This window comes from Athene noctua, chromosome 18, assembly GCF_965140245.1.
Source record: "Athene noctua chromosome 18, bAthNoc1.hap1.1, whole genome shotgun sequence".
In the NCBI taxonomy this organism is placed as follows: Eukaryota; Metazoa; Chordata; class Aves; order Strigiformes; family Strigidae; genus Athene; species Athene noctua.
In genome coordinates, this window is record NC_134054.1 from 5,899,836 (window position 1) to 5,923,127 (window position 23,292).

The 23,292-nt window shown below is 55.7% G+C and overlaps 1 protein-coding gene across 1 annotated transcript; it reads left to right on the forward strand.

The window, feature by feature from the left end:
* Window positions 1–560: 560 nt before the first annotated feature.
* On the forward strand, window positions 561–18,190 carry CYGB (cytoglobin). The gene is made up of 3 exons (XM_074921971.1): window positions 561–1,041; window positions 11,893–12,124; window positions 12,710–18,190. Exons 1-3 carry the CDS (start codon window positions 899–901, stop codon window positions 12,872–12,874), a joined length of 540 nt encoding a protein of 179 aa, XP_074778072.1. The 5' UTR covers window positions 561–898; the 3' UTR covers window positions 12,875–18,190.
* Window positions 18,191–23,292: the final 5,102 nt, after the last annotated feature.

Consider the following 23,292-nt stretch of genomic DNA (forward strand, 5'->3'; position numbering starts at 1 on the left):
GAGCGATGCAATAGCAGAACAACAATAATATATTCCTTTCACAAGTGCCTTAACTCTGGATCCCTTTACAAGTGAGTCCTGCCATGAGAAGGGAGCGCAAATTCTCGTCATTAAAAAAGTCCCCATGGGACAGACCATGATCTCTGGGTGGCAGAGAGATGCTGGCAGGTGGGGGTGCCTCGCACTCCCCTCTCACCCCGACTCTCCATGCAGCCCAAGAATCAGAGGCAAGAGAGGGTCTGTCCTTCAAAACACAACCGCCTGCAAAATAAGGGAGTGCAAGGGGAAGCCAAGGCAGAGCTCAGCGCAGCCAGCGGTTGTGATAACTTTAACTCGACACTTTGGATTCTGAATTTCCTCCGAGCTGTTTACAAGGGCGAAAAAAAAAACTTCCAGCCCTACCTCCCCCCACCAGCACCGTCCTGATGTTGCCCAGAACATCTCCCTCATCCCTCCCTTTTGGGGAGAAAAAAAAAGGAAGGAGGGAGGAGTGGGAGAGAGGAGGAGAGAGGGAGAAAGTGAGCTCACGTTCACACATTGGTAAAGAGGCTGGTCTTGCAATGCCTTTGAATATTTTACTTTTAGGCAGTTCCCCATCAGTCAGCCACACACATCCGAGCCGAGCTGAAGCTAACTACAGCCATGGACAGCACTAGGAGATCTGAAATCTAATCGCATGCATCATACCTCCAGGATATTTTTTTAAATTACATATATAAACACGCTGACAGGCAGCCGCGCTCGCACACACACATATACATCCACACGTCGGCAGAGCCGCCAGCACCCGCACGGCCGCTGAGCAAACACCTTGTCTCTTCTCGCAGGATATACCCGCTCACACACATCTCTCTTTATCTCCTCCTGGCTTCCCGGAGGATCGTGCCGGCTGTTTTTCATGGAGAAAGTCCAGGGAGAAATGGAGATTGAGAGATGGGAAAGAAGTGAAGAGATTTCAGACGCAGAAAAAAAGGTTATTCAAGAGACATGGAGCAGAGTATATGCAAACTGCGAGGACATTGGGGTCTCCATACTCATCAGGTATTTAAAAAACAAACAAAAAAAGGAAGCAGCAAAGCCAACTAAATCTCTTTATAGCTGAGAAAGAGGCAGAACAATATATATAACTGAACTGAAATGAATGACAGCGAGTGGGGAGCTGACTGGGTGTATTCGCTGGCTGGGAGCAGGGAGGGTTTCACAGCACTCCTCTGATTTCCACACCTTTGAGCCGGGTGGCGGCAGCGGGGGGAGTGGGGGGAGCCTTGCCGGGGACTTTGGGGAAAGCTGCTTCCCTCATAAAGGTCACCTTAGCTTGCGGACAGAGCTGGGGGGCGGCGGAGGACGGGAGAGAGTGGTGCCGGGCTTGGGTGGGTTGGGGGTATTTTTTTTTTACCTCCCCCCAGTTAGCTGCGTGCGGATGGCATCGCTACGTAGCAGGCTGGCGGGTGAAATAATGCAAGTTGGGAGCCAAGATAAAACCCAAGCAGGTGTGTCTCCGAGGGCACCATCTGTCCCTCCGGCGGCAGCGTCGGTGGGAAGGAGAGCGCTGAAGTTGGCGGCGGCAGGGGTGTGTGGGGGGCACAGACAGGAGCGGGGGGCAGTGACAGGGGACAGGGACCCAGCTGCCCTGGGAGTGGGGTGCGGAGCATCTCCTGGTGACGTGGGGCTGTGTGACAGCTCACAAGCCCCGTGTCTGCATCTGAAACCAAAGCAGGGGAGATGCTCCTGAGACGGGGAACAGAGGCAGGGGGGTTCTCTTGCATTGTCTGGGGGTGCAACCCTTGTCCGGGTACCCCAGGAAAGCGCCAAGCAGGAATCCCACAGGGTCCTGCAGACACCGGGAGTTTGGGTTATCAGTGGGGTGCAGCAGCAGCAGGCTGTTTCCCTTGTTTAAGAGGGGAGAGGAGGATGGACAGGGCAAGGAGAGGGGCAGGCAAGATGCTGGCACTGACCTGTTGGCAGAAGGCAAAGATGTTCTCCAGAGAGACAAAGCTCCCACCACCCATCCCGGGGAGCAGCAACTCAGGACGCCCTGACCAGGCTCTCACCTTGCCTCAGCCCCAGGCACTCCAGAGAGGAGACAGGAGACGGGGTTGTGCCCTTCCCGTTTTGTTCCTGCAGCAGGGGACTGTGGGTGCTCAGAGAACCCCTGGGATAGATGCGCTGTTTATTAATAATCATCCAAAAGTTTTCCAAGAGGCTGAGAGCTAACACCCCAAGCCTGCGGGATCTGCAGAGAGCAGAGGCTCCCTGGACGTGTCGGTGAGCAGAGATGGTTTCCCTCCAGGCTCGCTGCCAGCACTGCAATGGGATTTTCCTATCGAGACCCCTCTGCAGAGAATCCAAAATGACATTTGAGTCCCCTCTCTGCCTCCTCCTCAAAACATTTCCTTCTCCCAGAGCCAGTTGATGGCTGAGCCTGTTCCCCCACAGCCCCCTGCTCCGTGCGGCTGATCAGGGCGATCTGGAGGTGCAGCAGCCCCGGCAGCTGGGGACACCAAACCCACCTGCACTGGGTTTGGGGGATGCAGAGGCCTGGGGAATGCAAAATTCCCCCTTTCCCCATCCGATGAGCTTCAGCACAGGGCTCGGCCAGCAGCCGTGCATGGCCAGCTCCGTGCCTGGCACCATGGCCATGCCATGGCCCCGTCCACAAGTGCAGCCGGGTGCCCCCCTGCTTGCAAGCACAGGGAGGGTGGCCGGGTGCCCACTGCTGGCGCTGAGGGACCCATGGCAATGCCATGGGGGATTCACCCAGGGCAGCTCACTGCTTTTGGTGTCCCTGTGTGCAGTCATGGGGCTCAGAGCAGGACTGGGGACTAGGGGCAGTGAGGACCATGTGGTTGAGCTCTGGTCCCGACTCAAACTTCCCCAGTAGAAGTTTCTGGTTCGTTTTTTCACCCAGGGAGAGCTGTGGCACCGTGGTGGGGGGTTTTCCCCCACTGTGCCAACAGGGCAGGACTGAGCTGGCTCCCAGGGGAAACCCTGGCTCCTTGGGACCCTTTACATGCTCGGCCATGGAGTGTGCCCTGGCACGTCCCAGCTAAACCCACCACACACTCCTTCAGTCAGAGCTTCCCTGGGATGCTTAAAGTGAGGTCTGGACTTTCAGTGCGTGTCTCCGGGGATGGCAGTGTAATTTAGGAGAGCTGCCATCCCCTCCAGCAGCACCGGTTGGAGCAGCACACTCGCCTGCATCCCTGTGACACTGCTCCGGTGCCCGAGCTGCCCCCCCGGCACTGAACCCCATCCCCAAAGAGGGCTTCATGCTGCTGCCCTGAGCCCTGCTCCTCCTATGAGCTCCGATGAGCTCAACCCAGGCTCCCCGGGGAAGAGTGTGCCTGGTGAAAGCAGGGCAGCCTTGGCCGGGGTTGGGAGCACCGGCGGCCGCCGCTCTCCCGGCTGCGTTTCCCAGCTGGCATCAGCCGCCGGGAGAAGTGGGTCATGCGTGGAGGCCGCCGGGAGCCCGGGCGGCGCGGGCGGCAGCTGCTTCCCAAGACATGATTCAGCAGCTCCAGAGGTCGGGGCTGGGGAGGGGCTGGGGGCGACCGTCGGTGCGGTGTGAGCTGACCTGCCCTGCTCACTTTGGGGGCCAGAGGCTGAGAGCTGCCCCCAGCCAGCCGCCGAGCTTTATCGGTACGGAGCTGGTGTTGCTCATCGCCTTGCTAGGGAAACTGAGGCAGAAAGTGATGTGCATAAGGGTGGCCGGGGAGAGGGAAGGGGGATGCACCGCCGTGGGCCCCCCTTTGGTGCAACCCTGCTGTGCAGACCAGTAAAAGCAGGCAGATCTGTTCACAGGTGCGTTTCTGTTGGGGTTGCGACAGTTGCCTGTCTGGTGGCGGAGGGTCTCTCCATGCTTTCCTGCTCCATCCTCTCTCCATCCCTTTGGAGATGCTGAGGGCAGGGAATGACTTTTTTCCCTGTGGGAAGGGTTTGCAGCACCTCTGGACGTACAGGGTCAAAATTAATCTGGAGCCTGATCCTGTGCCCCGAGGGCGGAGGCAAGGAAGCAGCAATGCCCACACAAAAGGCAGCGATGGGGAGGGCTGCAGCGCCGGTATCCCGAAGGAACCCAGCCTGGCTCCCTCTGTCCCCCTCCTTCAGCCCCTGCCCAGCAACCTCCTCCTCCATCCCAGCCTTTCCATGCTTTGCAGATGGGGAAACTGAGGCACAGAGCTGGGCATCCGATTCTCAGCCCTCGTGGCTGCTGCTGGTGCTCAAATCCATATCAAACCCCTGCGGTCCTGCCAGCAGCTCAGAGGGTCCCTCATCTCGCAGGGCCTCTAGGCTCCCAGGGGACACAAGCACAAATAATGGGGACTTCTGGTTGAGCAGCCACCAGATCATGGGAATCTGCATTCTGTGGTTAAAACTATGTCGTTAATTGACAATTTCCTCGGTGGGGGAGCCTCGCACTGGAGGAAGCACAGTCTCCTCGCCACGCTCATCTTCCTCCTCCAGAGCTCAGGGGCCGCTGCAGGCTCCATCTCGCAGCCGCCGCCTTAACCCTTTGGAACTGGAGCTGGAGCCTTGACCTGCACGTTTGGGGCTCTGGTATCAGCTGGGTCACTCCCAAGCAGGCACGCTGGCCAGCACGGCTGGGAGCCCTGGGCTGCAGCTCACCCGTAGCCTCCCCGTGCCCCCAGACTCCTCGCTGTGCCTCGGTTTCCCCATCTGTAATTTAGGAATCAGCCCTTTTTGAAAAGCACTCGTCCCTAAAGAGATCACAGCCTGGCCGGCCAGGCATGCAGGGGGAGCAGGGCAAGTTCAGCAGCTCCAGCACCTGCATTAGCCCTCGCCGGGCAGTGCAGGAGCCCTTCGAGCATGCAGCCGTCGCTCCCCAAGCATCCCCCTTTCCCTAACGCCCTCGCGATGGTTTATTGCCAATGCCCCATGCTCTGAGACTGCGCTGGGGGATGCAAGCACCCGGGTGTCTCAGCCCTGCCGCTGCCCACCCTCGGCGGCACGAGGTGCTGAGGGCACCCAGGCGAGCAGGGGTGAGCAGCAGCGGGGGCTCGGGACCCTCCCTCCTTTGCAGACACCGATTAAGCCCGGGATGCCAGAGCTAAAACCACAGCCTGTCCTGACCGTCACACACGTTCGCTCCCACACCCACACACACGTACCGCAGTCACAGATGTGGGACCGCAGAACTTTATGGATCCCGTCAGGGGATAAAACCCGGGGAGAGTTTCTATTAGCTTCCAGGCAAAGCCACACCAAATGTTAATGCCGTGCCAAGGGCAGACAATGCAACCCAGCACAGGCACTGCAGGCTGTGCTGCGTCCGTGGGGTTTCTCCATCACTCTTTCCTTCACTCCAGATCCATCAGCTTTCCAAATTTCCAAAACTGTTACCTTCTCCATCACTCCTGATGTTCTCTTTCCCCCAGGAGGTGTAGGAGGGGAAGCAAAAAGATTGCCAGTGCAGAATCAGGCCCCCGGATTTTGACAGCTGCTTAGTCTGAGCTGACACACCTGGATTCAGAGAGTTTGCAAAGAGCTTTGAAATACAAAAGCACTCCTTGGATGCCAGACATTACTGTAAGTCTTAGGTTAAAATAGCAAAGAGCCTGAATAATGAGTCTGGCAACACAGAAAAACCTTTTTTTTTTCAGCTGAATCTAAAAAAATGCATTGAGTCCACCCAAAAAAATGGCATTTAAAGAAATTATTTTGGAGCTACCCCTAAAGCCAACATGTGTTTTGTGGAGGTGTCCGTAGGGAAGGGGTCTGTTCCTGGCTGCTCAAGGGCAAATTTAAGAGCAAAGCAGCTCAGAGAGATCCCTGTGCTGCAATATCTTGCTTTGAAAAGGGCCCAGTGAAAAGACTGAGCTTCTGGGCGGTGATGTCCCTGTCCCACGTCTTGTCACATGCTTGCGAGTCATTGTGGTCAAGCTAGAGAGATGTTTTCCTGGAGACAAGGAGAGCCTGAGAGCAGCAGGACTCTGCTCTGCTGACAAGGACACGCAGGAGCAGTGAAGGGGGCGAGTGTGGGTTTAATCATCTCTCTCCAGAAACAGCCCCTTTTCATATGGTTGCGTTTTCTCTCTGATCACAGCACCTGAAACCAGCCCTTTCGGCTGCTTCATGGCCAAGGCGGCTGCATGGGGATCCCTGCGGCACATCCCGCACCAGCCGTGGCCTGGGGGCTGCCAGCAGCTCTCGGGGTGACCCGAGAAGAGCCTTTCCCACATCCCCTGTCCCAGGGAGACCCTTGAATCGCTTGTGAGCGGGCCTAGAAAGATCCCACTTGACACCCCAAGAGCTGCAAGGACATCCCTGGCCAAGGGAAGCAAAGGCACGGGGGTTTGAACAGTTTCCCTGGATGATTTCCCTGGCTATGGCTGAGGACATGCTGGATGTGTTGGTACCAGCCCTGCAAATCCCTCCCCCAGATTTTTAGCAGCCGGCTCCATTAATGAGGCTGCTGCAGCGGAGCAGGACTGTGCCTCCGAACGCGGTTGGGTGAGCGCCCGTCTGCGGAGTTTCAGCGCTCATTAAAGGCAGGGAAATGTCAGGACAGCCCTCGCCGGGCTGGCAGGCGCTGAGCGTGGCCGAGGAACGGGGAGTGCTGGCTGGCTGGCAATCCTGCTGGAGCACAGCGCTGGGAGCGAGCGGCCGGCGGAGCCACTGGTAATGCCAAGCCAGGGCTGCTGAAAATCAGCACGGGAGCATTGGAGGGGAGAGGTGGTGGCAGACACCAACAAAAATTGGGTTCCAGATTTTTACTGCATGGATGGCAGGTCGTGGTGCAGGGACCTCGTCCTTGTAAATTGGGGTTATCTCTTCTCCACCTGACCGGGGGTTGTCTTCCACCCCCAAACCCCTCTGCTGTCCCTGGGGGTTGGGGACACACTGTTGGGCTCCACCAAGCTCCATCCTCACGGTGCCTCTGCCTCGGAGGCAACAGTCACATTTTACCATTGTTTCCTAACACCCATGGACCCCGCGGGACTGCGCTGACCCTGCTTGGCAGAGCTGTAGGAAGGGTGCCTGGGTGGGGGGAGATGCTGGTGGGTGGGTGGAAGGGGCTGATGCAGCCATCCCTGTCCCTGGGAGCTGCTTGCATCCAGCGGGCAGGAATGCAGGTGGGGAGAGTGGCTTGGCAGTGGAGAGGGGCAGGGACATGCTTGTGGCGGATGGGAATGATGCTGTGGATGAAGGCACTGAGCAAAGGGGATTGCAAGGGCCGTAGGAAACCAGAGCCATGTGGAAAAGCCACTTTGGTACTGTTAATTCGTTTATCTGATGAAAGCTGTCCTTACCCCTAGCCTAAAGGTTCATCTCCACAGCCAAGAGGATTTGGGCTGAATCCACATCCAGGGTAGGGGAAGACAACAGCAATGAGGACTTGGAGGTGTGAGTTGTGCACACACAAGTGAGCAGGACATTCTCCTGGGAGTTGCTAGATCAAGTCCAAATGTATTTGGCTGCATCTTTGTTGCTGGGTCCTCTCCCAGCCTCACTGGGGTGTCCTGGTCCCTCTGCCCTGGGGCTCTGCACTGCCTGGGGTGTTACAGGCCCGAGCACAGCTCGTGTTGTGCTGGAATCTGCTCCTGAGGCTTTGCAGTGGGACGTGGGCTTCACCTGGAGGAAGGCCAGCTACACCTCTTCTCCCTCAGCTGTAGAAGAAGTTGAATTTAGCATCAGTGCGGGGACTGGGGGATTGGCCCTTTGCCCTCCAGCCCTCCTGCACCAGAGCTGGAGGTGCTGCCCACCACCACCACCACCAGTCCATGAGCCCTCAGAGAGAGAACACGGGCAGAGCTGTGCTGTGGGGGCAAGCAGGCACCATCCTCTGCTTACTCCAATTGGATTTGTCTTTTTCTGTCTTGCTGGGTGGTGGCATTGACATGGCTGAGACCTTTTTCACCTTGGGCTGGGAGCTGTAAACACAGGCAGCACTCAGCACCCCTGCCCCAGCCCAAAAATAGGACAATAGACTACAGGTGGCTGGGGGGAGCAGGGGGAACGTGCAGGCGAAGCGGTGAGACAGCCTTCGGCATAATAAATAGCAGCACCACACACCACCTGCCTACCCATTATCAGCTGCTTTGTAGGCACCCGAGCAGAAAGGAGTTGGAAGGAGAGGTTTGAAAAGGGACACGGAGAGACTCCAGGCTGCATTAGAGAGAGCTTCTCCCACGTAGAGGGACGAGGCGAGAGAAAACATGAATGCATTGGTAGGAAAATCTAGCAAAAGTCTACAAGTGCTGGCTGAGGGTTCAGCTGAAGCCTCCCAGCAGCTTCAAGGGCTCGCTAGCATTTTTGCCCTGAAGTTTGCAAACAGGGTAAGTGAGGCATCAAGGGTTTAGGTGCTCAGGAGGATCAAACAAGCAGCTTCCTTCCTCCTTCCAGCTGGGAAAGGAAGGGGATGGCTGGACTTGAAGAATTCTCTGTGTGGGGTTTGCTCTGCAGGGTCTGGGGAGAGGGAAGGAGACTGGGGAGAGGGGAGGAGAAGCGACATCTCCTCCTGAAGAGAAAACCCAGGAAACAGGTTCCCAGTGACTGCAGTGGTTTTGCACCTTAATTATTTCCTTTGGCTCTGCTACTGGGAACGGTTGTGTCCTTAAAGCTGTTAAAAGGGCAAAAGAGAGAGGAAAAGCAATCCTGACATCCTGTCCGTTGGTTCCAGATGTAGCTCACAGAGTACAAATTAGCGGGTGCAGAATGGAATCGCTTAAAAAGAAATTTAATGAGATCGGTATGCAGGCATCTGGTTTCTATCAATCATCATTTTGTGTGATATGCAATGGTAAGTATCATCTTTTTAATGACTCCGATGAAGAAAGAGCCCCAAACACACGCACACATAATGAGCCAACAAAATTCCAGAGCCTGAGAGGTTTGAACTCTCAAAAAATGTTCTGTAGATGGAAAAACCCCAACTGACACCTCTTCTAAGTCACTATTGTTTGACTTATTTTATTTCTTCCTTTTTTTTTTTTTTTTCCCCTCCTTTCTCCTGGTTATATTTAACCTTTGTGTTAAATTAATCTTCTCTGTTTATTAACAACTACCACTGAGTGAGCCTCCTTCCCTCTTCTTCTCAGTTCGACAACTCAAATATTTGCTCCAGGCCAGAAGTTCTTGCCGCAGGCGCCTGCCTTTCTCCAGCCCTGCAGAGAAGCACTGGCCAAGGAGTGATGGCTGCAGGTCTCTGGCCAGCCACGGGTTTGCTTTTGGACTTGAAGCAAAGATAGTTTGGGCTCCCCAGTTTCAGTTCTCCATGGATGAAGGAGAGCAGACAGCACACGGGGTCAGGCACGAGCCAGGGGTTTGCTGGTTTTACAACCCCTGAGCATCGCTGCCGTCCCTTTTGCAGGTCCCTTAGGAAAGGTGCTGGGCTCAGCTCCACGGGGGCATCACTTGGAGGGTCTGCAAAGTGGAGAAAGGTTGGAAACCAAATCTCTGAGTCCTTCACTGGCCTGGTCTCACCCAAGTTGGGAACTTTTTGGGGTTTAATTAGTCTTTGCTCGTGGTGTAGCTGGTCAAAGGCAGCAGGGAGGTGGAGATGATGCTGTGGGAGAGGCACAAAGGCCCTGCTCCCGAGGGGCATCGGCCCCAGCAGCTCCTTTCAGTCCTTCTCTTGGGTGATGCTGCAATCCCTGGTGATGTGGAGTTGGTCCCCCCTTGCTGTACCCCCTTTGCTGAAAGAGCCTGGCTCAGACCAGAATTTTTTCTCAGCTCATTTCCTGGGTCTTCACACCACCATGCTGAAGATCAAATGGGGCTTTTCAGGGAACTCTCGGGGAACGATGGTTTGGGATTCAGAGGCTTGGGCAGACACTGACCAGCTGGCAGCCTCCATCCCCTGCATTGGGGTGGTCTGTGGGCAGCAGGTCCCACTTCCAGCAGCACCCTCTGCTCCCAGCACCTGGGGGGATGCCTTCCAGAGCCCGATGGTGAGGGGGAAAAGACCTGTGGGCAGGGATGGCAAAACCCTTAGCTCTGACTGGTGTCTGCTGTCGATAGCTGGAGGGCATTGATCTCAAGGGCCGCCTTGCACAGAGGTGGGGAGGGACAGGGCTGGAGGGCCAGGGGGAGAAGGATGCTGGGGCTGGATGGAAAAAATGGTCCCATTAAAACAGAGGGGAACATTTGTCTTTCTGTTGGGAAATGCTCAGAGCAGAAGTCTTGAATCCTGGGAACAGTGCTATCAGCATGGCCCCAGCCAGCTCTGTGCCCCGGCCAGGGGACCGGTGTCCATCCCCAACCACCTCTCTGACAGCTCTGAGCTGAAGGGTATGGACTGAATATCTCTGTGGCAACAGGAACTGGAGACAGCCAGGCCTGGGAATGATTCCTCCCGACAGGGACCAGATGTGTCAGAAGGAGCTTTGCTGGGGAGGAGGCTGCACAATAACAAGAGGAGTTTTGTCACAGGTCCCCTCTGGGTTTTAAAAGCAACACCTTGTCTCCCCCTTCCACCTTCCTTCCTCCCCCACCCTTTCTGCCACACACTCTTCACACCTCCAAAACCTATTTTGGGCCTTCTGATGAATCCCAGATGCCTCGGGGAAGCAACAGAAGCGGTGGTGCACTCCAGGCACTGCTTCATGCCGCTTCCTTGGCAATGCCCCCAAGCTTTCACAAGCCAAGGGAGCGGGGGAAGGAAGGGAGAGGGGAAAAGGAGGATAACGAAGTGGTAAATGAGCCTGGTCCTCAATATTGTGAATATTCATGGAGTGGTGAGGAGGGAAGAGGATCCCACCTGGTCATGGAGGGAGGTAGTGATGGTTGGGAAAAGGTGGGATGGGTTCACATGGTTTGAGATGGTGCTTGGGGAGGGGGTTACGGCAGCCTGGGAGTGGGGAGGAGGCAGTCTGTCTGGGGCCAGGGACGATAGGGGACAGCCCTGGGAGCCACCTGCTACCTCCTGAGTGTCCTTCACTGGTCCAGGCAAAGAGGGGCCAGGAGAAGGCAGGGAGAACCTCGTTGAAGGGAGGGAGCCGGGTGAAAGGGGAGATCAAACGCTGGAGTGGTTCTGTCCTGTGTAAATCAGGTGGAAAGGAATGATTCATGCAACTCCAGTGTCGTCCCCGGCTGCCGAGAGCCACCAGCTGCAATGCTGGCGTTGGTGGTCCCACCCCTGCACCCTGTCACCTTAAGTCCTTCAAATCCAACCTCCCCCACCTCCCCCAGCCCTCCAACTCCCTGGGGAGCTCAGCACATCAGCTGCAACCACAACTTCATTTGCTTCTGCTGCATTTCACTGGGGTTGATTTAATCCCACAGAAAAGAGGAGCCTCAGCACCTCAGAGGGGCTGGCTGGGTGTTTGGGGTGTCCTTGTGCTGGGGGAAACGGCTCCTGGCACAGATGAGCAGTGATGTGAGCTCAGGGCTGAGATCTTGCTGGAGGCTGGTGGGCTGGTCTGTGAAAGATGGGGGTATCCTGAGCAGGGAGAGACTATTTTGGGTGGCAATGCAGGAATAAAGCCCACGGTGCCCAGAAGCTGCTGTGGGACTGGGGAAGAGGGGCAGGGAGAGGCTGACTGGGATAAAAAGAGGTTTTCATGCTCATCTCCCGCTCTCTGAGACAGGACATGAGATTATGATGTATGTGGGTATGTACACAGCATCTGGCATACCTGGGTGCAGTTTCTGGATATTAAGAACTTAGTCTTGCCTTTGTTTTGTAGATGATTATCCAGCTGCAGCATTCCCTTGTAGCAGCCAGGGAAGGCTGGGGAGAAAGGCATTAACCTGCTGGTTCTGAGGCAGCTGAATGCCACAGCTCCTGGGGAATTCAATGAGAAAACCAGTCATGGCTGTGTTAGATGCAAGGGGGTGGTTTCCAGCATCTCCACCACTCCATGCTTTGCTTTAACCTCTCAGCCTGCACTTGCCCTGCTGATGGTATTTCATGTCTATTATTTCTTGAAGGTTTTTTGTCAACTTTCCCTCGGCCAAGCAGTACTTCAGCCAGTTCAAGCACATGGAGGACCCGTTGGAGATGGAGAGGAGCTTGCAACTGCGTAAGCACGCTCGACGGGTCATGGGTGCCATTAACACTGTGGTGGAGAACCTCAATGACTCCGAAAAGGTTTCCTCTGTTCTGGCCCTGGTGGGCAAGGCCCATGCCCTCAAGCACAAAGTGGAGCCCATCTACTTTAAGGTAAAGGATAGGAGCAAAGAAAATCTCTGGGATGCTTTAGAAATTAGGCAGTGGGCAGGAGAGAGGAAGCTGTGGCAAGCAGGTGCTGCCCATCCTCTCCCAGATGAGGTTGGCTGGTCATGGGGGTCACCCCCCCTGTGGCCACAGTGTCCCCCTGCAATGCTGTCCCACACAGACCACCACTCCCAAAAACGGCTGATGTGGGAGCAGCAAGTACCTTACCCAGGGAAACCAGCCTGCCTGAGTCCTGCCTGCAGCCCCGCCAGTATGGTTGTGGCTATATGTCCTTTCTTCTAGAAATCAAGTGTGATAGAAGGGACTAAATAATTTGAGGTGCCTAAATTAGGGAGATGCTTGTACCTGCAAGCAGCATAGCACTGTGCCCGGGTCTTGGCATCCCCCTGCCTGGGCAGGCTCGTTACCTGCCCTGTCTCATCCCTGGGATGTCACAGACCTCCTGAACGTCTGGGTCATCATTCCCAGAATGCAGCAATAGGATTAAATTGTTTTTGTAGGAAAAAGCTAAATTCGCTGTAAGTTGCTCCCTGGAGAGTTAGTAACCCTTGGCTGTCTGCCTCCTTCCAGAAACTCACTGGTGTCATGCTGGAGGTCATTGCTGAGGAATATGCCAATGATTTCACCCCAGAGGCGCACGGTGCCTGGACCAAGATGAGGACCCTCATCTACACCCACGTGACGGCGGCGTACAAGGAGGTGGGCTGGGCGCAGTACCCCACCGCCACCCTGTGAGTGGCCAGCAGGGCCAGGCGAGGGGCAGGGAGGGCTTCGCTCACCCCAGGACTTCACTCTGGTCTCTTCTCAAGATCTTCGCTCAGTCTGGGGAGCCCGGTAGGGCCAGCTCTGTTAGCTGCCAAGTCACAATTTGATCTCAATGGGGTTTAAAAACAAACTAAATAAGCCAAAAAAATAGAACCACAAAGGGTGTGGGTGGGTCGGGGTGAAGCAGTTGTAGGGGACGCTGGAAGGGGATGCAGAGCGCGAGGGGAGAGAGTTGGTTGTTGGCTCCATCTTACTGTCCTGGCCTGTCCATCACCACCTCCCAAGCCCTGCACCTCGGTTGTGCCATCTCAAAGTCCCTTGCACAAGCTCTGCTGCGAAGCAGTGACGTGCAGCCCCATCCGCTGACGACCAACACCACCCTTGTTTCCCATGCAAAGCCCCTGGGTAAACCTGGCTCCTTGCTTTTGGGGGTGCAACGCTTATATGGACCGCCGGCTGCCTGGCTGGCACTGAAAACACTTTGCTTGGCACTTTCTCTACTCCCCTGGCAGGGTGGCAGGGCTGACGGCTGCAGCTGGAGCCGCTCTTGCCTGCCCCTCGTCTGCACCGTGGGCTGGCAGCAGCCCTCGCCTCCCCCCATCACCCCCAGTCCCTCTCCTTGGCTGGCTGTTGGAAACCCTCCTGGGGGGCTGGCGCGGTGGGAGAGACGTGCTCCCTCAGAGTGAGAATGGGGAAGGAGGGGGATGCCTTTGGGCTGCCTCCCCTCGTGGCTCAGAGCACAGTGTGTAGGTGGAATCCCTGTGCTGGATGAGGGGTGCTGGTGAGCCCACCCGCCTCCCCTCAGCTCCCGTGGGCAGCAGGGATGTGCTGAGGATGGGCTGGGGTGGCACACGTCGTGCCATTGCCCTGGGAGCTGGCGTGCGTCTGTCTGTCTGGCAGCCAGCGGCAGGGTGGTGCAGGGATGTGGGCCCAGGGCAGAGCTTTCCCCGCTCGGTGAGAAGAGGGGTTCAGGCTGTGATCAGGAGGTGGAAAAATGAAGTGGACGTAGCAGAGGGATTCCTGGGTGTGAAGAAATGTCCCTGCTCTGTTAAAATTAATAAATAACTTGTTATATAGAGCATATTCCTGCCCTCCTGGTGAAACTGGGTTCCTTCAAATAAAGTGCCTGGTAGAAATCAACCCACGCAGGAACTGTGTCCCTCCTCAGGGGCTGGCAGTGCTCCCACCCGTGCCTGGCAAAGGGCCCCCCACACCCCCTCAAAACGAGAGATGGCTTGCAGCACTCATCCTGCCTCCGACACCGACTCCTCCTGAAGCTGTGGGCAAGTCTGCTTGGCTTCTGCCTCGATTTCCTCTTCGGTTACAAAAAAGGGAGGAGGAGCAGCCCCGTTGCCTCCTGCACACATGTGCTCGGATTTATAGGATGCTCTGGGGAGTGACTGGCAAAGGATTAGGGATGAAGCATCAAGTGTTCTAGGAGGCTTTGCCACCCTTGTCACCCAGTAGTTCCCAAAATGTCTCTGTTATTTTTAGAGCGCTATCATTAAGGGCAATGTTACCTATTGAAGTGGGATGGGGAGTTCCCCTCTGAGGTTTCCTCTGGCCTCACTTCCCTACCGCCCTGGAGAGCTGGCAGCTTTCCAGGAGAGACCAGCTCCAATCCTGGGTGTTGGCTTGGGATCCCCACAGCCACCCTGGGGACATCCCCCCCGACCCTGCCCTGGGCACACTGCTGGAGGGGGCAGCAGTAACTCTCCCCGGGGCTGACCTCCCTCCTCTGGAGCAGCCAGCCAGAAACTCCTGCTATGCTCACCCACAGCCAGTTCATCTGTGCTTTTAATAATCCCCAGGGAATAGGTTATTTTGCCTGTTTCTGGTGTTTTGCTTCTGTGCCAAGGGGGTCCTCTGCCCCCCAGCCCTGGCACTGCCAAGGGGGTGGCCAGCACTGTGTGCCCACTCCCAGAAAAGCTCTCAGTGGGGTTTTCCCCTTTCCTCCACCGGCTGTAACGGCAGGTTTCTGCTTGGGATTTGTGGGACCCCATAGAGAGGGGCAAACGCCCAGCCCTGCCCCTTCCATCGCTCGTGCCAAGGTGGTGGCACAGCCCCCAGCTGGGCAGTGACCCCAGGGACTGCAGCTCAGAGCAGCAGGGGAGGTGTTCTTGGGGGAAAATGTCTTCTCCTCTTCCTCTAGGCTTGCTTAGGTGCAGCCGGGAGTTTGTGCCATCACCCCGTGCCCTGACTCTGGGCAAAGGGAATTTGGGGAGGGCTTGAAACCTCTTGGCTGCATTCCCCAACACTCTCTCGCCTTCCTGCAGAGCCCTAGGACCAGGGTTACTCCAAAAATATCCCCACAACTCCAATAATGTCACTACAGCCGTTCGCTCTGGCCTTGCAGTTCTTTCCTCCCTATGTCCCATGGTAAAACAGGTGGAGCCAGGAGCGATGGCACGTCCTGGGCAGACACAGAGGGTTGGGTGGAAATAACCACTTGGGGCATGGCTGTCCTTGGCGTGGCAGCGTGCAAGGTCGAGGGGTTTATAAAGAAAGGGACAGGCACAGGGTGACAATGCTGCTTCGCTGATGGGGTGGGCTGTCATTCAGAGTCAGCACCCCTGAAATTCAGTCCGCCAGCTCACACCCATGAAGGTGCCAGCAGCTGATGCCTCTGGCTCACATCCAAATGTCAAAGCAGCTGCTTGTCCTTTGCATGGTTGCCAGAAGCACCCTTCAAATGGCAGCTGCCGGCCACAGTCAGGATGAGGCCTGTGTAGATGGGAAAAGACCTGTTCAGTCCTTGACTTTGCTCCAGTGCAAGGCTGGCGAGCCATCGCTTGGAGCAAATACTCTTAGATATTTTTCTAGGTGCATCACGGGACTCTCATGAGCACAACTTCACTGATTTCTGCCAAAACCTCGGGGCCAGCAGTGCATTCTTTTAAAGAGTTCATGTACTCCCCATGCTCTGCGGATGCTGAGCCAGGGATGTTTCCGTACAGGGATGCTTCATCTTCAGACAAAGTTCACACATTAACCTTTGAGGTTAATATTCTCCAGGTGGGAAATTTATTTTTGCAGTGCAAACCCTTCCTCTCCCTTCCCACAACCACAATTGGGCTCAGTCATGGTCAGCAGGAAAAGCAATTTTTGGGGTGGCTGGGAAGTTCTCATGTTCATGCCCAACCCACCCGAGTGCCTTGGCTTTGGGGGAGCAGCAGTGAGGTCCCCCCGCACCTCACCTTTGAATTGGCCTTGGTTTCTTTCTCTTTTTGTTTTTTTTTTTTCATCCCTAGAAAAAACTGACCCATGACCTCGTGCACCCACGCGTGTGTGTGCTTGGCTTGAGTTTATTTTCCAGGCACATTTTTCTAACGCAAATCCAGATGCGTGCAGCTGCTGTCCCTTGAGGAGCCCCCCCATCAGCCAAATTGCAGGCCAGTCGAATATATGCAAACAAAAACATGTTTATTTTTACCAGCTCTGTAGGAAGTAAAATGAAGCAGGGAGGGCGGCCGGAGCAGAGCTTGCAAGGGGAAGAGACAGAGATAAAGCAAACACCCCCTCTTCGCCACCCGCAGCAGAGGAGGCATTGCTTAAATCAGGGAAAATTCTCATCTGGGGAGAGATGAAAATGAACAGAAAAAGGAAAAAATACCATTCCGGAATGACAGGGCTGATAAATGCTGTGCGGAAGAGCAGAAAGGGAGGCTGGGTCCTGGCTCTGAGCGCGGCTCTCCGGCACACGCGCATGCACACGCCTGCACAGCTGCTCCCTCTTACCACCAGCACCGTTGCCCTCCCTGAACCCACTGCAGCCAGCTGGGGAACCCCTTATCCCCCCTTCCCTTCAGGCCCTGCTCACTGAGGCTTCACATTTCCCCTCCTGGTGCACTTGGGCTGAGATCAGGACACTGCCCAGCCACGCTTTGGGCTTGGCTTTGCCCTCCTTGGCAGTGGGAGGTAGGGACCAACTTGTGAAGTTGTCCCCCCAGAGTTCATGGGCAAGAAGCTGGGGGTTCAGGGCATGGCATCAGCACATGCTGGGAACCAGCTGGTCTCTCCCCTGCCTTGTGGGGACCCCCATGTCCCCCAAACCCGTTCACTTTCCCAGGGATGCTGCCAGACTGCTCCTGCTCACTCTGCTCCTCTCCGACACCCGTGCTGTCGTGGCTGCCCCGCGCAGGCCAGCCGAGCTCAGCTCAGAGCTGCCGCCTCTGTAACCGGGGCAGGATGCGGCCCCTGGCTCAGCCTCTGCCTCTGCATTAGCATCAGGACTGGGCTTGGACCTGGGTGGCAAAGTCTGTGCTTCCTGCCAGCAGTAGATGAATGCCAAGTGTGTGTGTGAGGGGGATGTCCCTGGGTCCCCCCCGAGCGCCTCATCCTGGCTTTCTTTGGGGATACCCGCTCGTATTAACCACCTTGTGCCCTCCCCCACCCCAAGTTCAATGCTGCGTTTGATCAGAGGGAGCGCAGCACTGGAGGGAATGGGAAGTGTTGGGTTGGGATGGGACACAGGTCCCGTCCACCCTGTCCCCCCGCTCCCTATGTCCAACACCCATGGCAGGTATAGCTCCATCCACACCCGGCCAGCCAGAGAGACACCCCAACGCCACCAGGGCCCATTGGACAAGGAGCCCTTAAGGACCTTGTGCCACCACCCTTGTCTTGTCTTATGGCAAGACAAATTCCCGAGGCAGCCGAGCCGCAGGCTCTCCCGGGAGAATCCTCTTGTATCTCTGCCACTTCGCTCCAGTTTGCCCCAGTAAAGGGGATCCCAGCGTCTCCCCACTCTCTGGGGACGTGCCCAGCGACTTCAGTGGGGACCAGATTTCGGCTGGCTGGACTCTGGTGCCAGAGCTCAGCCGTCCCTGCCCCTTGCCGTGGGGAAGCCGCCCTGGTGCACTGATGTCAGGACTGCTCGGGGCCAGCACCAGCGATGCCAGACAGATGGGTGGAAGGGAAACCCATGAGCTAACCTTGGACCAACTTACAGAAAGGGAGGGATAAAACTACCCACCTGGGTCTGACCTGTTTAACAGACTGCAACGCTAATTATTTTCTGTAGCTGAAGTTGTCTCTAATTGTTAGTATGTCTTAACCAGTCCCACCGTGACCCACAGACATGAGCCGGCGTGGTCTGATGTAACTCCGTGTCTTTCCTGTTACTGCTGCAGATACTGTTCATGTACGTGTTTCTCGGCGCTTCTGTGCTGGTTTTATACATGCCGTTTCGTGTATGATGGGTGTAACTTGTTTTTCTTTTTGTAGGTTTTTAGTATGTTTGTAACGAGACAGAATGGTGTTATTAAACTGAAACTTGTATCTTCAGTGGATAAATCAATCAAACCCCTCCAGCTCGTCTTGGTTTCTTTCTGGTGGGGCAGATACGAGGTGGAGGATGTCAGGGGATGCTGGGGGCTGCTTCCTACTCACTCCGGAGCACCAGTGAGGGAGCTTTGCAGCTGGAAAGCAGCAGCAAAGGGAGGATATGTGCCCTTCACTGCCCTTCTGCACCAAGGGTGGTAGAGGTGGTGGAGGTATCTTACTAGTGGGCTCAGGTGAGAAGGGGAAGGTCTGCTCCTTCTCCAGGGTCTTTGCTTGGCTTCCAGGTACATTGTGCAAACCTCCAGAGGCTCTCCCTGAATCAGGAGCTGTTCCTATGCCTTCGCCAGCCCGGTTGGCCTAAAATGATTGCAGGGAGGATGAGTTGCACAGGACCAGCCAGGGACTTTCCCTAACAGATGCCCTAAGCCTGACGCACAGCCTCCATGACATGTGAACCCCAGCAGACACTGAGACGAAATGTCCTCTCCACTGCAGGAGGTGTAGGGCAGAGCTGGATGTGAAACTTGAAGTGGTGATAGCTGCAAGATGCAGCAACCATGACCACCAAGGACTGTGAGATAGTTCCCAGCCTTTAAAAATAACAAACAGCTCCCTGAGCAGCAGAAGCCAAGTTTTCCATGGCTCTGTCCCACGCGGCTCCTCCTGTGCCTCTTGCTGTGGCTGAATCACGTTGCAGTGGGATGAGTCCCAGCACAGTTGGGTCACGTTGTGGTTTTGCTCCATGGGTCTTTCTTCTTTTGCAAAACAGGCCTCTGATGTATTTGAGACCTTCTGTCAAATCTGGTTGACACTGGCCAACCTTTCCAAAGTTGTGGCAGAGGATGGATGGACGACAGAATCGTGTTATGGTCCCATAATTCCCATTTCTGTGTGATGCAAAGCTTGGAAAAGAAATCTGAGCAATCCTTTTTATTGTGCTCCTCTCTGTGAATGCCAAGTACATCAGCACGACTCAGAATGGGCTTTCAGGGAAGGGAAACCTCATCCTATCAGTGTGGTAGCAACCACCAGTGCCTGGCCACAAGCAATTTTAAGGGGATCAATCCCAGTTTAGGACCCCAGTCTGAGGCTGGGGTTTCTGAGAGGGAGGAGGGCAAATATTGCTGCCTTGAGGGATGCCTGGAGTCTTGGGGACCCTGATGCTGGCTTGCCTTCTGTTGGGCTGAGGGCAACAATGGTGTTCTCCAGCTCTTGCATGGGCAGACGCTGGCGCTGGTCTGGGTTCCCCAAGCTACAGGGACTGGCGTGACCATGCAGGAGGAGCCTATCTTTTCCCCTACAGCTCAGCCAAATCAAGCCTAACTGGCCATGGCCATGGAGAAGGGAACCAAAGACCAACCCATGTGGGGAGAGAAATAAATGCCTGATTCAATCTGTCTTCTCCCGCTGCATCTTTTTTGGGAGGGGAAAACCGCTTGGTGCTGCTAATGCAATTAATAAGCTGTCTTCGGAGTCTCTGCCACATCCTGTATATGCTTCCAGGCGGAAGCGAACGGTCAGCAAAGCCCGCACGCTGCTATGCTCCAGATGGGAAACATTGGCTTGGAAACCACGAGCAAAAGGACTGACCAGCCCAGGAGGCTGCGGTGGGGACCTGAAGCTCTTAGACCTTTGCATGCTGGACTGAGACTAGCCAGAACCAGCGGTGGCTGGAGAGCGCTGACACAAGGCTGTTTTTTCCAATGGCTTGTTGAAAAGGAGCTGGGAATTTCATCATTACCTTGCAGGGAGAAAATATGTACACAGCCCTTCACTTTGTACTAATATTTACCCCCAGATCCCATCACTTTGGGTGGCTGTGACGGTCACGCCGTGACTCAGACCCCATGGCCACGCCAGTCCTCTGCAAGTGCTGCTTGGAAAGGAGATGGGGTGGGAGGATGAGGCTCGTGGTGCACTGGAAAACTGGCCCAGGTGCCTGGGTGATGGGCTCACACCCTCCTGCTTCCCTGTGCCTGGGGGTGGGGGCTAAATCCATCTTGTTTCCAAGTATCACAGCCTAGGGATGCTGCTTTCCAGGAGGCACCCCTCGCCCAAGGGAGCTGGTAGAGATCCAGCTCTTAGAGACCACCTCGATGGTTCTGGTGATGTTTTATGGGCTGGGAAATGGAGGAAGAGGGAAATTTGATAGCCAAGGCATGGCACGGGTTGTGCTCCCAGCCCGTTTCCCATGCTTCAGCCCCAGGAAAGCCCATCCACCCCACACCGCTGGCCATGGGGTCCAGGCCCGCCATGCGCCACGTGCTGGGGGAATTGTGGCTCTGCTAGCACGGTGCAGATTTGCCTCAGAGGTGGCACATCTCCCCCGTGTGTCCATAGCCCACCGGCACCCTGCGACAGCCAAGGGGAGAGCCAGGAGGTTACTGTGAGAGACAGACAGAAATACATCTGCAAGGAGGAGATTAAAAAAGAGACTATGCAATAACTGTGCTGCACAAATGCCTATTAAAGCCCAACCTGCAGGAGGTGATGGTGAGGAAAGTCCTCCCTTGTGTGCTGGGTGGCACAGGGTGAGAAACCTCAAAAGATTGAACCCATAGGCTCCCACCGGCTTGAAGGACATGTCCCTTCTTCTTCTCCATTATCTGCATCGACATAAGAGTCAGAAGTTCCTGGCTTTTCTGTACCAACCGCCCTGTGGCCACACTCACCAGTGCAGGGTTTTGGGCAGTTCCTTGCTCAGAGCAAAACCCTCGGGGAGTAAAAAAAAAAAAAAGCAGGAAAAAATCCCACCCCGGTAGGGCTGACACTGAGCAGGAGCCGGCCCTTCCTTCCGCGCCCGGCTCCTCTTCAGCTGCGCCGGCTGATATGGTTTATCTGAGCAGGGCTGAATGTAAACGCTGTCAGCGCCAGCCGGGATTAATTCCCAGGAGTTTGGCAGCCGAGAGATGAAATAAGAGCACTGCGGGGGGGGGGAAGTGCACATCTCAGACTGAAAAATCCTCCCTGCTAATTTACAGCCAGGTTTCTCTTCTCCCAAGCACTCTTAAGAGAGAGCAAAGTCAAGGGCACAGGGAGGATGGGGGAGAGGACCACGAAGAGAAGGGGGGGGCAGGCAGCCTCCTCCTCCTCTTCCTCCCCCCCAGAACCCAAGGAAGGGGGGATGGTTGGGAACCCACACTTGCCCCGTGCGCAGGAGCTGGCCCCAGGGTGCCCAAAAGCACTTGGCCCCACTGCCAGGGTCCTGGGGGGTGGTGGGGGACATGACCAGCAGCCCCCAGCACAGCCAAGCCACCCTCTGGTTTTACAGGCCCCCCCGGGTGCCAGTGGAGGACGCAGCGCCGAAGGCACCGAGGTGCTCCTGGACACCTGAACCCGGACAGCCGGCACCGTGCCCAGGAGAGGAGCCTCCCTCCGCTTTCTGCTCGCTGCTGGGTCGGTGCCCGTCAGCCTGGGGGGCAATTGCCAGGCCCACACTAATGACCACCAGCTCCCCTCTCTTTGGGGCACAAACCTGCAAAAAGCACATTCCCGTTGCTCGGTGCATTGTACACTGCGAGATCACCCCACCCAAACCAAGCTGCTGGGAGGATTCCCATCCCCACACAGATGGGACATCTATTGCTCTTTATTACAAATCCTTTTTATTAATTGACAAGTATATTCACTTTCAGGGGAAGCTTTAGAAAACTGCCCCGTGGATGCTGTTGTTTCTCTGTTTGATCAGTTGTGAAGCTGATGTTCCAAACAGCTCCTGAAATAAAATAATCATCAGGCTCTGCCACACTGGTGTGGGTTTATGTTTACATAGCAGAGGGATTTGTTTTGGGGATACTTTTCTAAGCAATAGTGTGATGTTCATTTACTTTCTTTAGATATTGCAGTAAATAACTACAAATACTTTCACTTATTTTTATTGTTTTCTTGGTAGAGGAAAAATTGGCCGAACAAAAAGCCCAGCAGTGCACGGGCAGGTAAATTGGTTTATTTTAAACTTCGGAAAACCCATGTCTCATCTGTCTGCCAAAAGCTGTACATCACTTGGGGCTCTGCTACCAGCAAATTAGGATGATACTCAGGATCTAACAACACATTTTATATCTATCTACATATGATGCAGTCCTCCAGATGTATTTGGAGGTCTTGGCGCTGCTCAGGAGACCCGTGCCTTTGTGTGCCCTGTGGTGCTGCCACTGTTCCCTGGGGCCACGGCTGGATGCCCTGCCGCTCGCTGCCCTGCCTGTGCCCTGTCCGTGCCCTGCCCGTGCCCTGCCTGTGCCCTGCCTGCTGCCTGCTGCCAGGATGTGGCCGGGAGCTTTCCACTGAGCTTCTTTCTGTCCCTTGTGACAGAGAATCCCCAGCCTGCATCTGCTGAAGCACCGTGTGACATCCACACTGGTTCTGTGGGTAACAAGGAGGTGGAAAAGGTGGGGACCAGGTCCTAGAAATCGTATTGTCAGCTTTAGGAACCTGATTTAAAAAATAATCCTAGTGATGATGGCTGGGTGGGGCGGTCAGTGAGACAGCAGCCACCCCCCCATCTGTGAAAACCCACCTGTGCCATGGTCCACTTTGGGACCAGATGCTGGCAGAGGGGCCAAGGTGAGGACAGAGAGGGGTGTCTGCGGGGTTGGGTGTCTGCAGAGACGTTGTGCCTACAGATACTGGGGTGCCTATGGAGAGACAGGGTGCCAGCAGAGGTGTGGATGCTACAAGGATGCTCCAGGGAAGCACTGGCATTCCAGCCTCGCTCCCTACCAAGCACCCATCTCCCCCGGGGTCAAGGGATGCTGGAGCCCCCCAGGCCCGGGGCTGATGGACAGCTGTGCTGCATGGCCGCTCAGAGCTCTGCTCCTCACACCAGCCCAGCTGCTGGATGCAGCTTGGCTCAGCGCCAGCAGCAGGCAGGTAACCTCTCCGAAGGTGAATGCAGATAGCTGTGCAGGTAAACACCGCGCTGCAGCCTCCACTCAGCCGGGCGTGGATCCACAGAGCCCGGGCACAGCTCATCCCGCAGTCTGAGTGGCGTAGGGGGGAGGAAGGCAAGGCAAGAGGGATGCTTGGGGACAAATGGACAGCTTCTCCTCCCAGCTCGCCTGCCCAAGGACACCCGGCAGGAAGGAAGGTTCAGCCTCTTGCAGAGC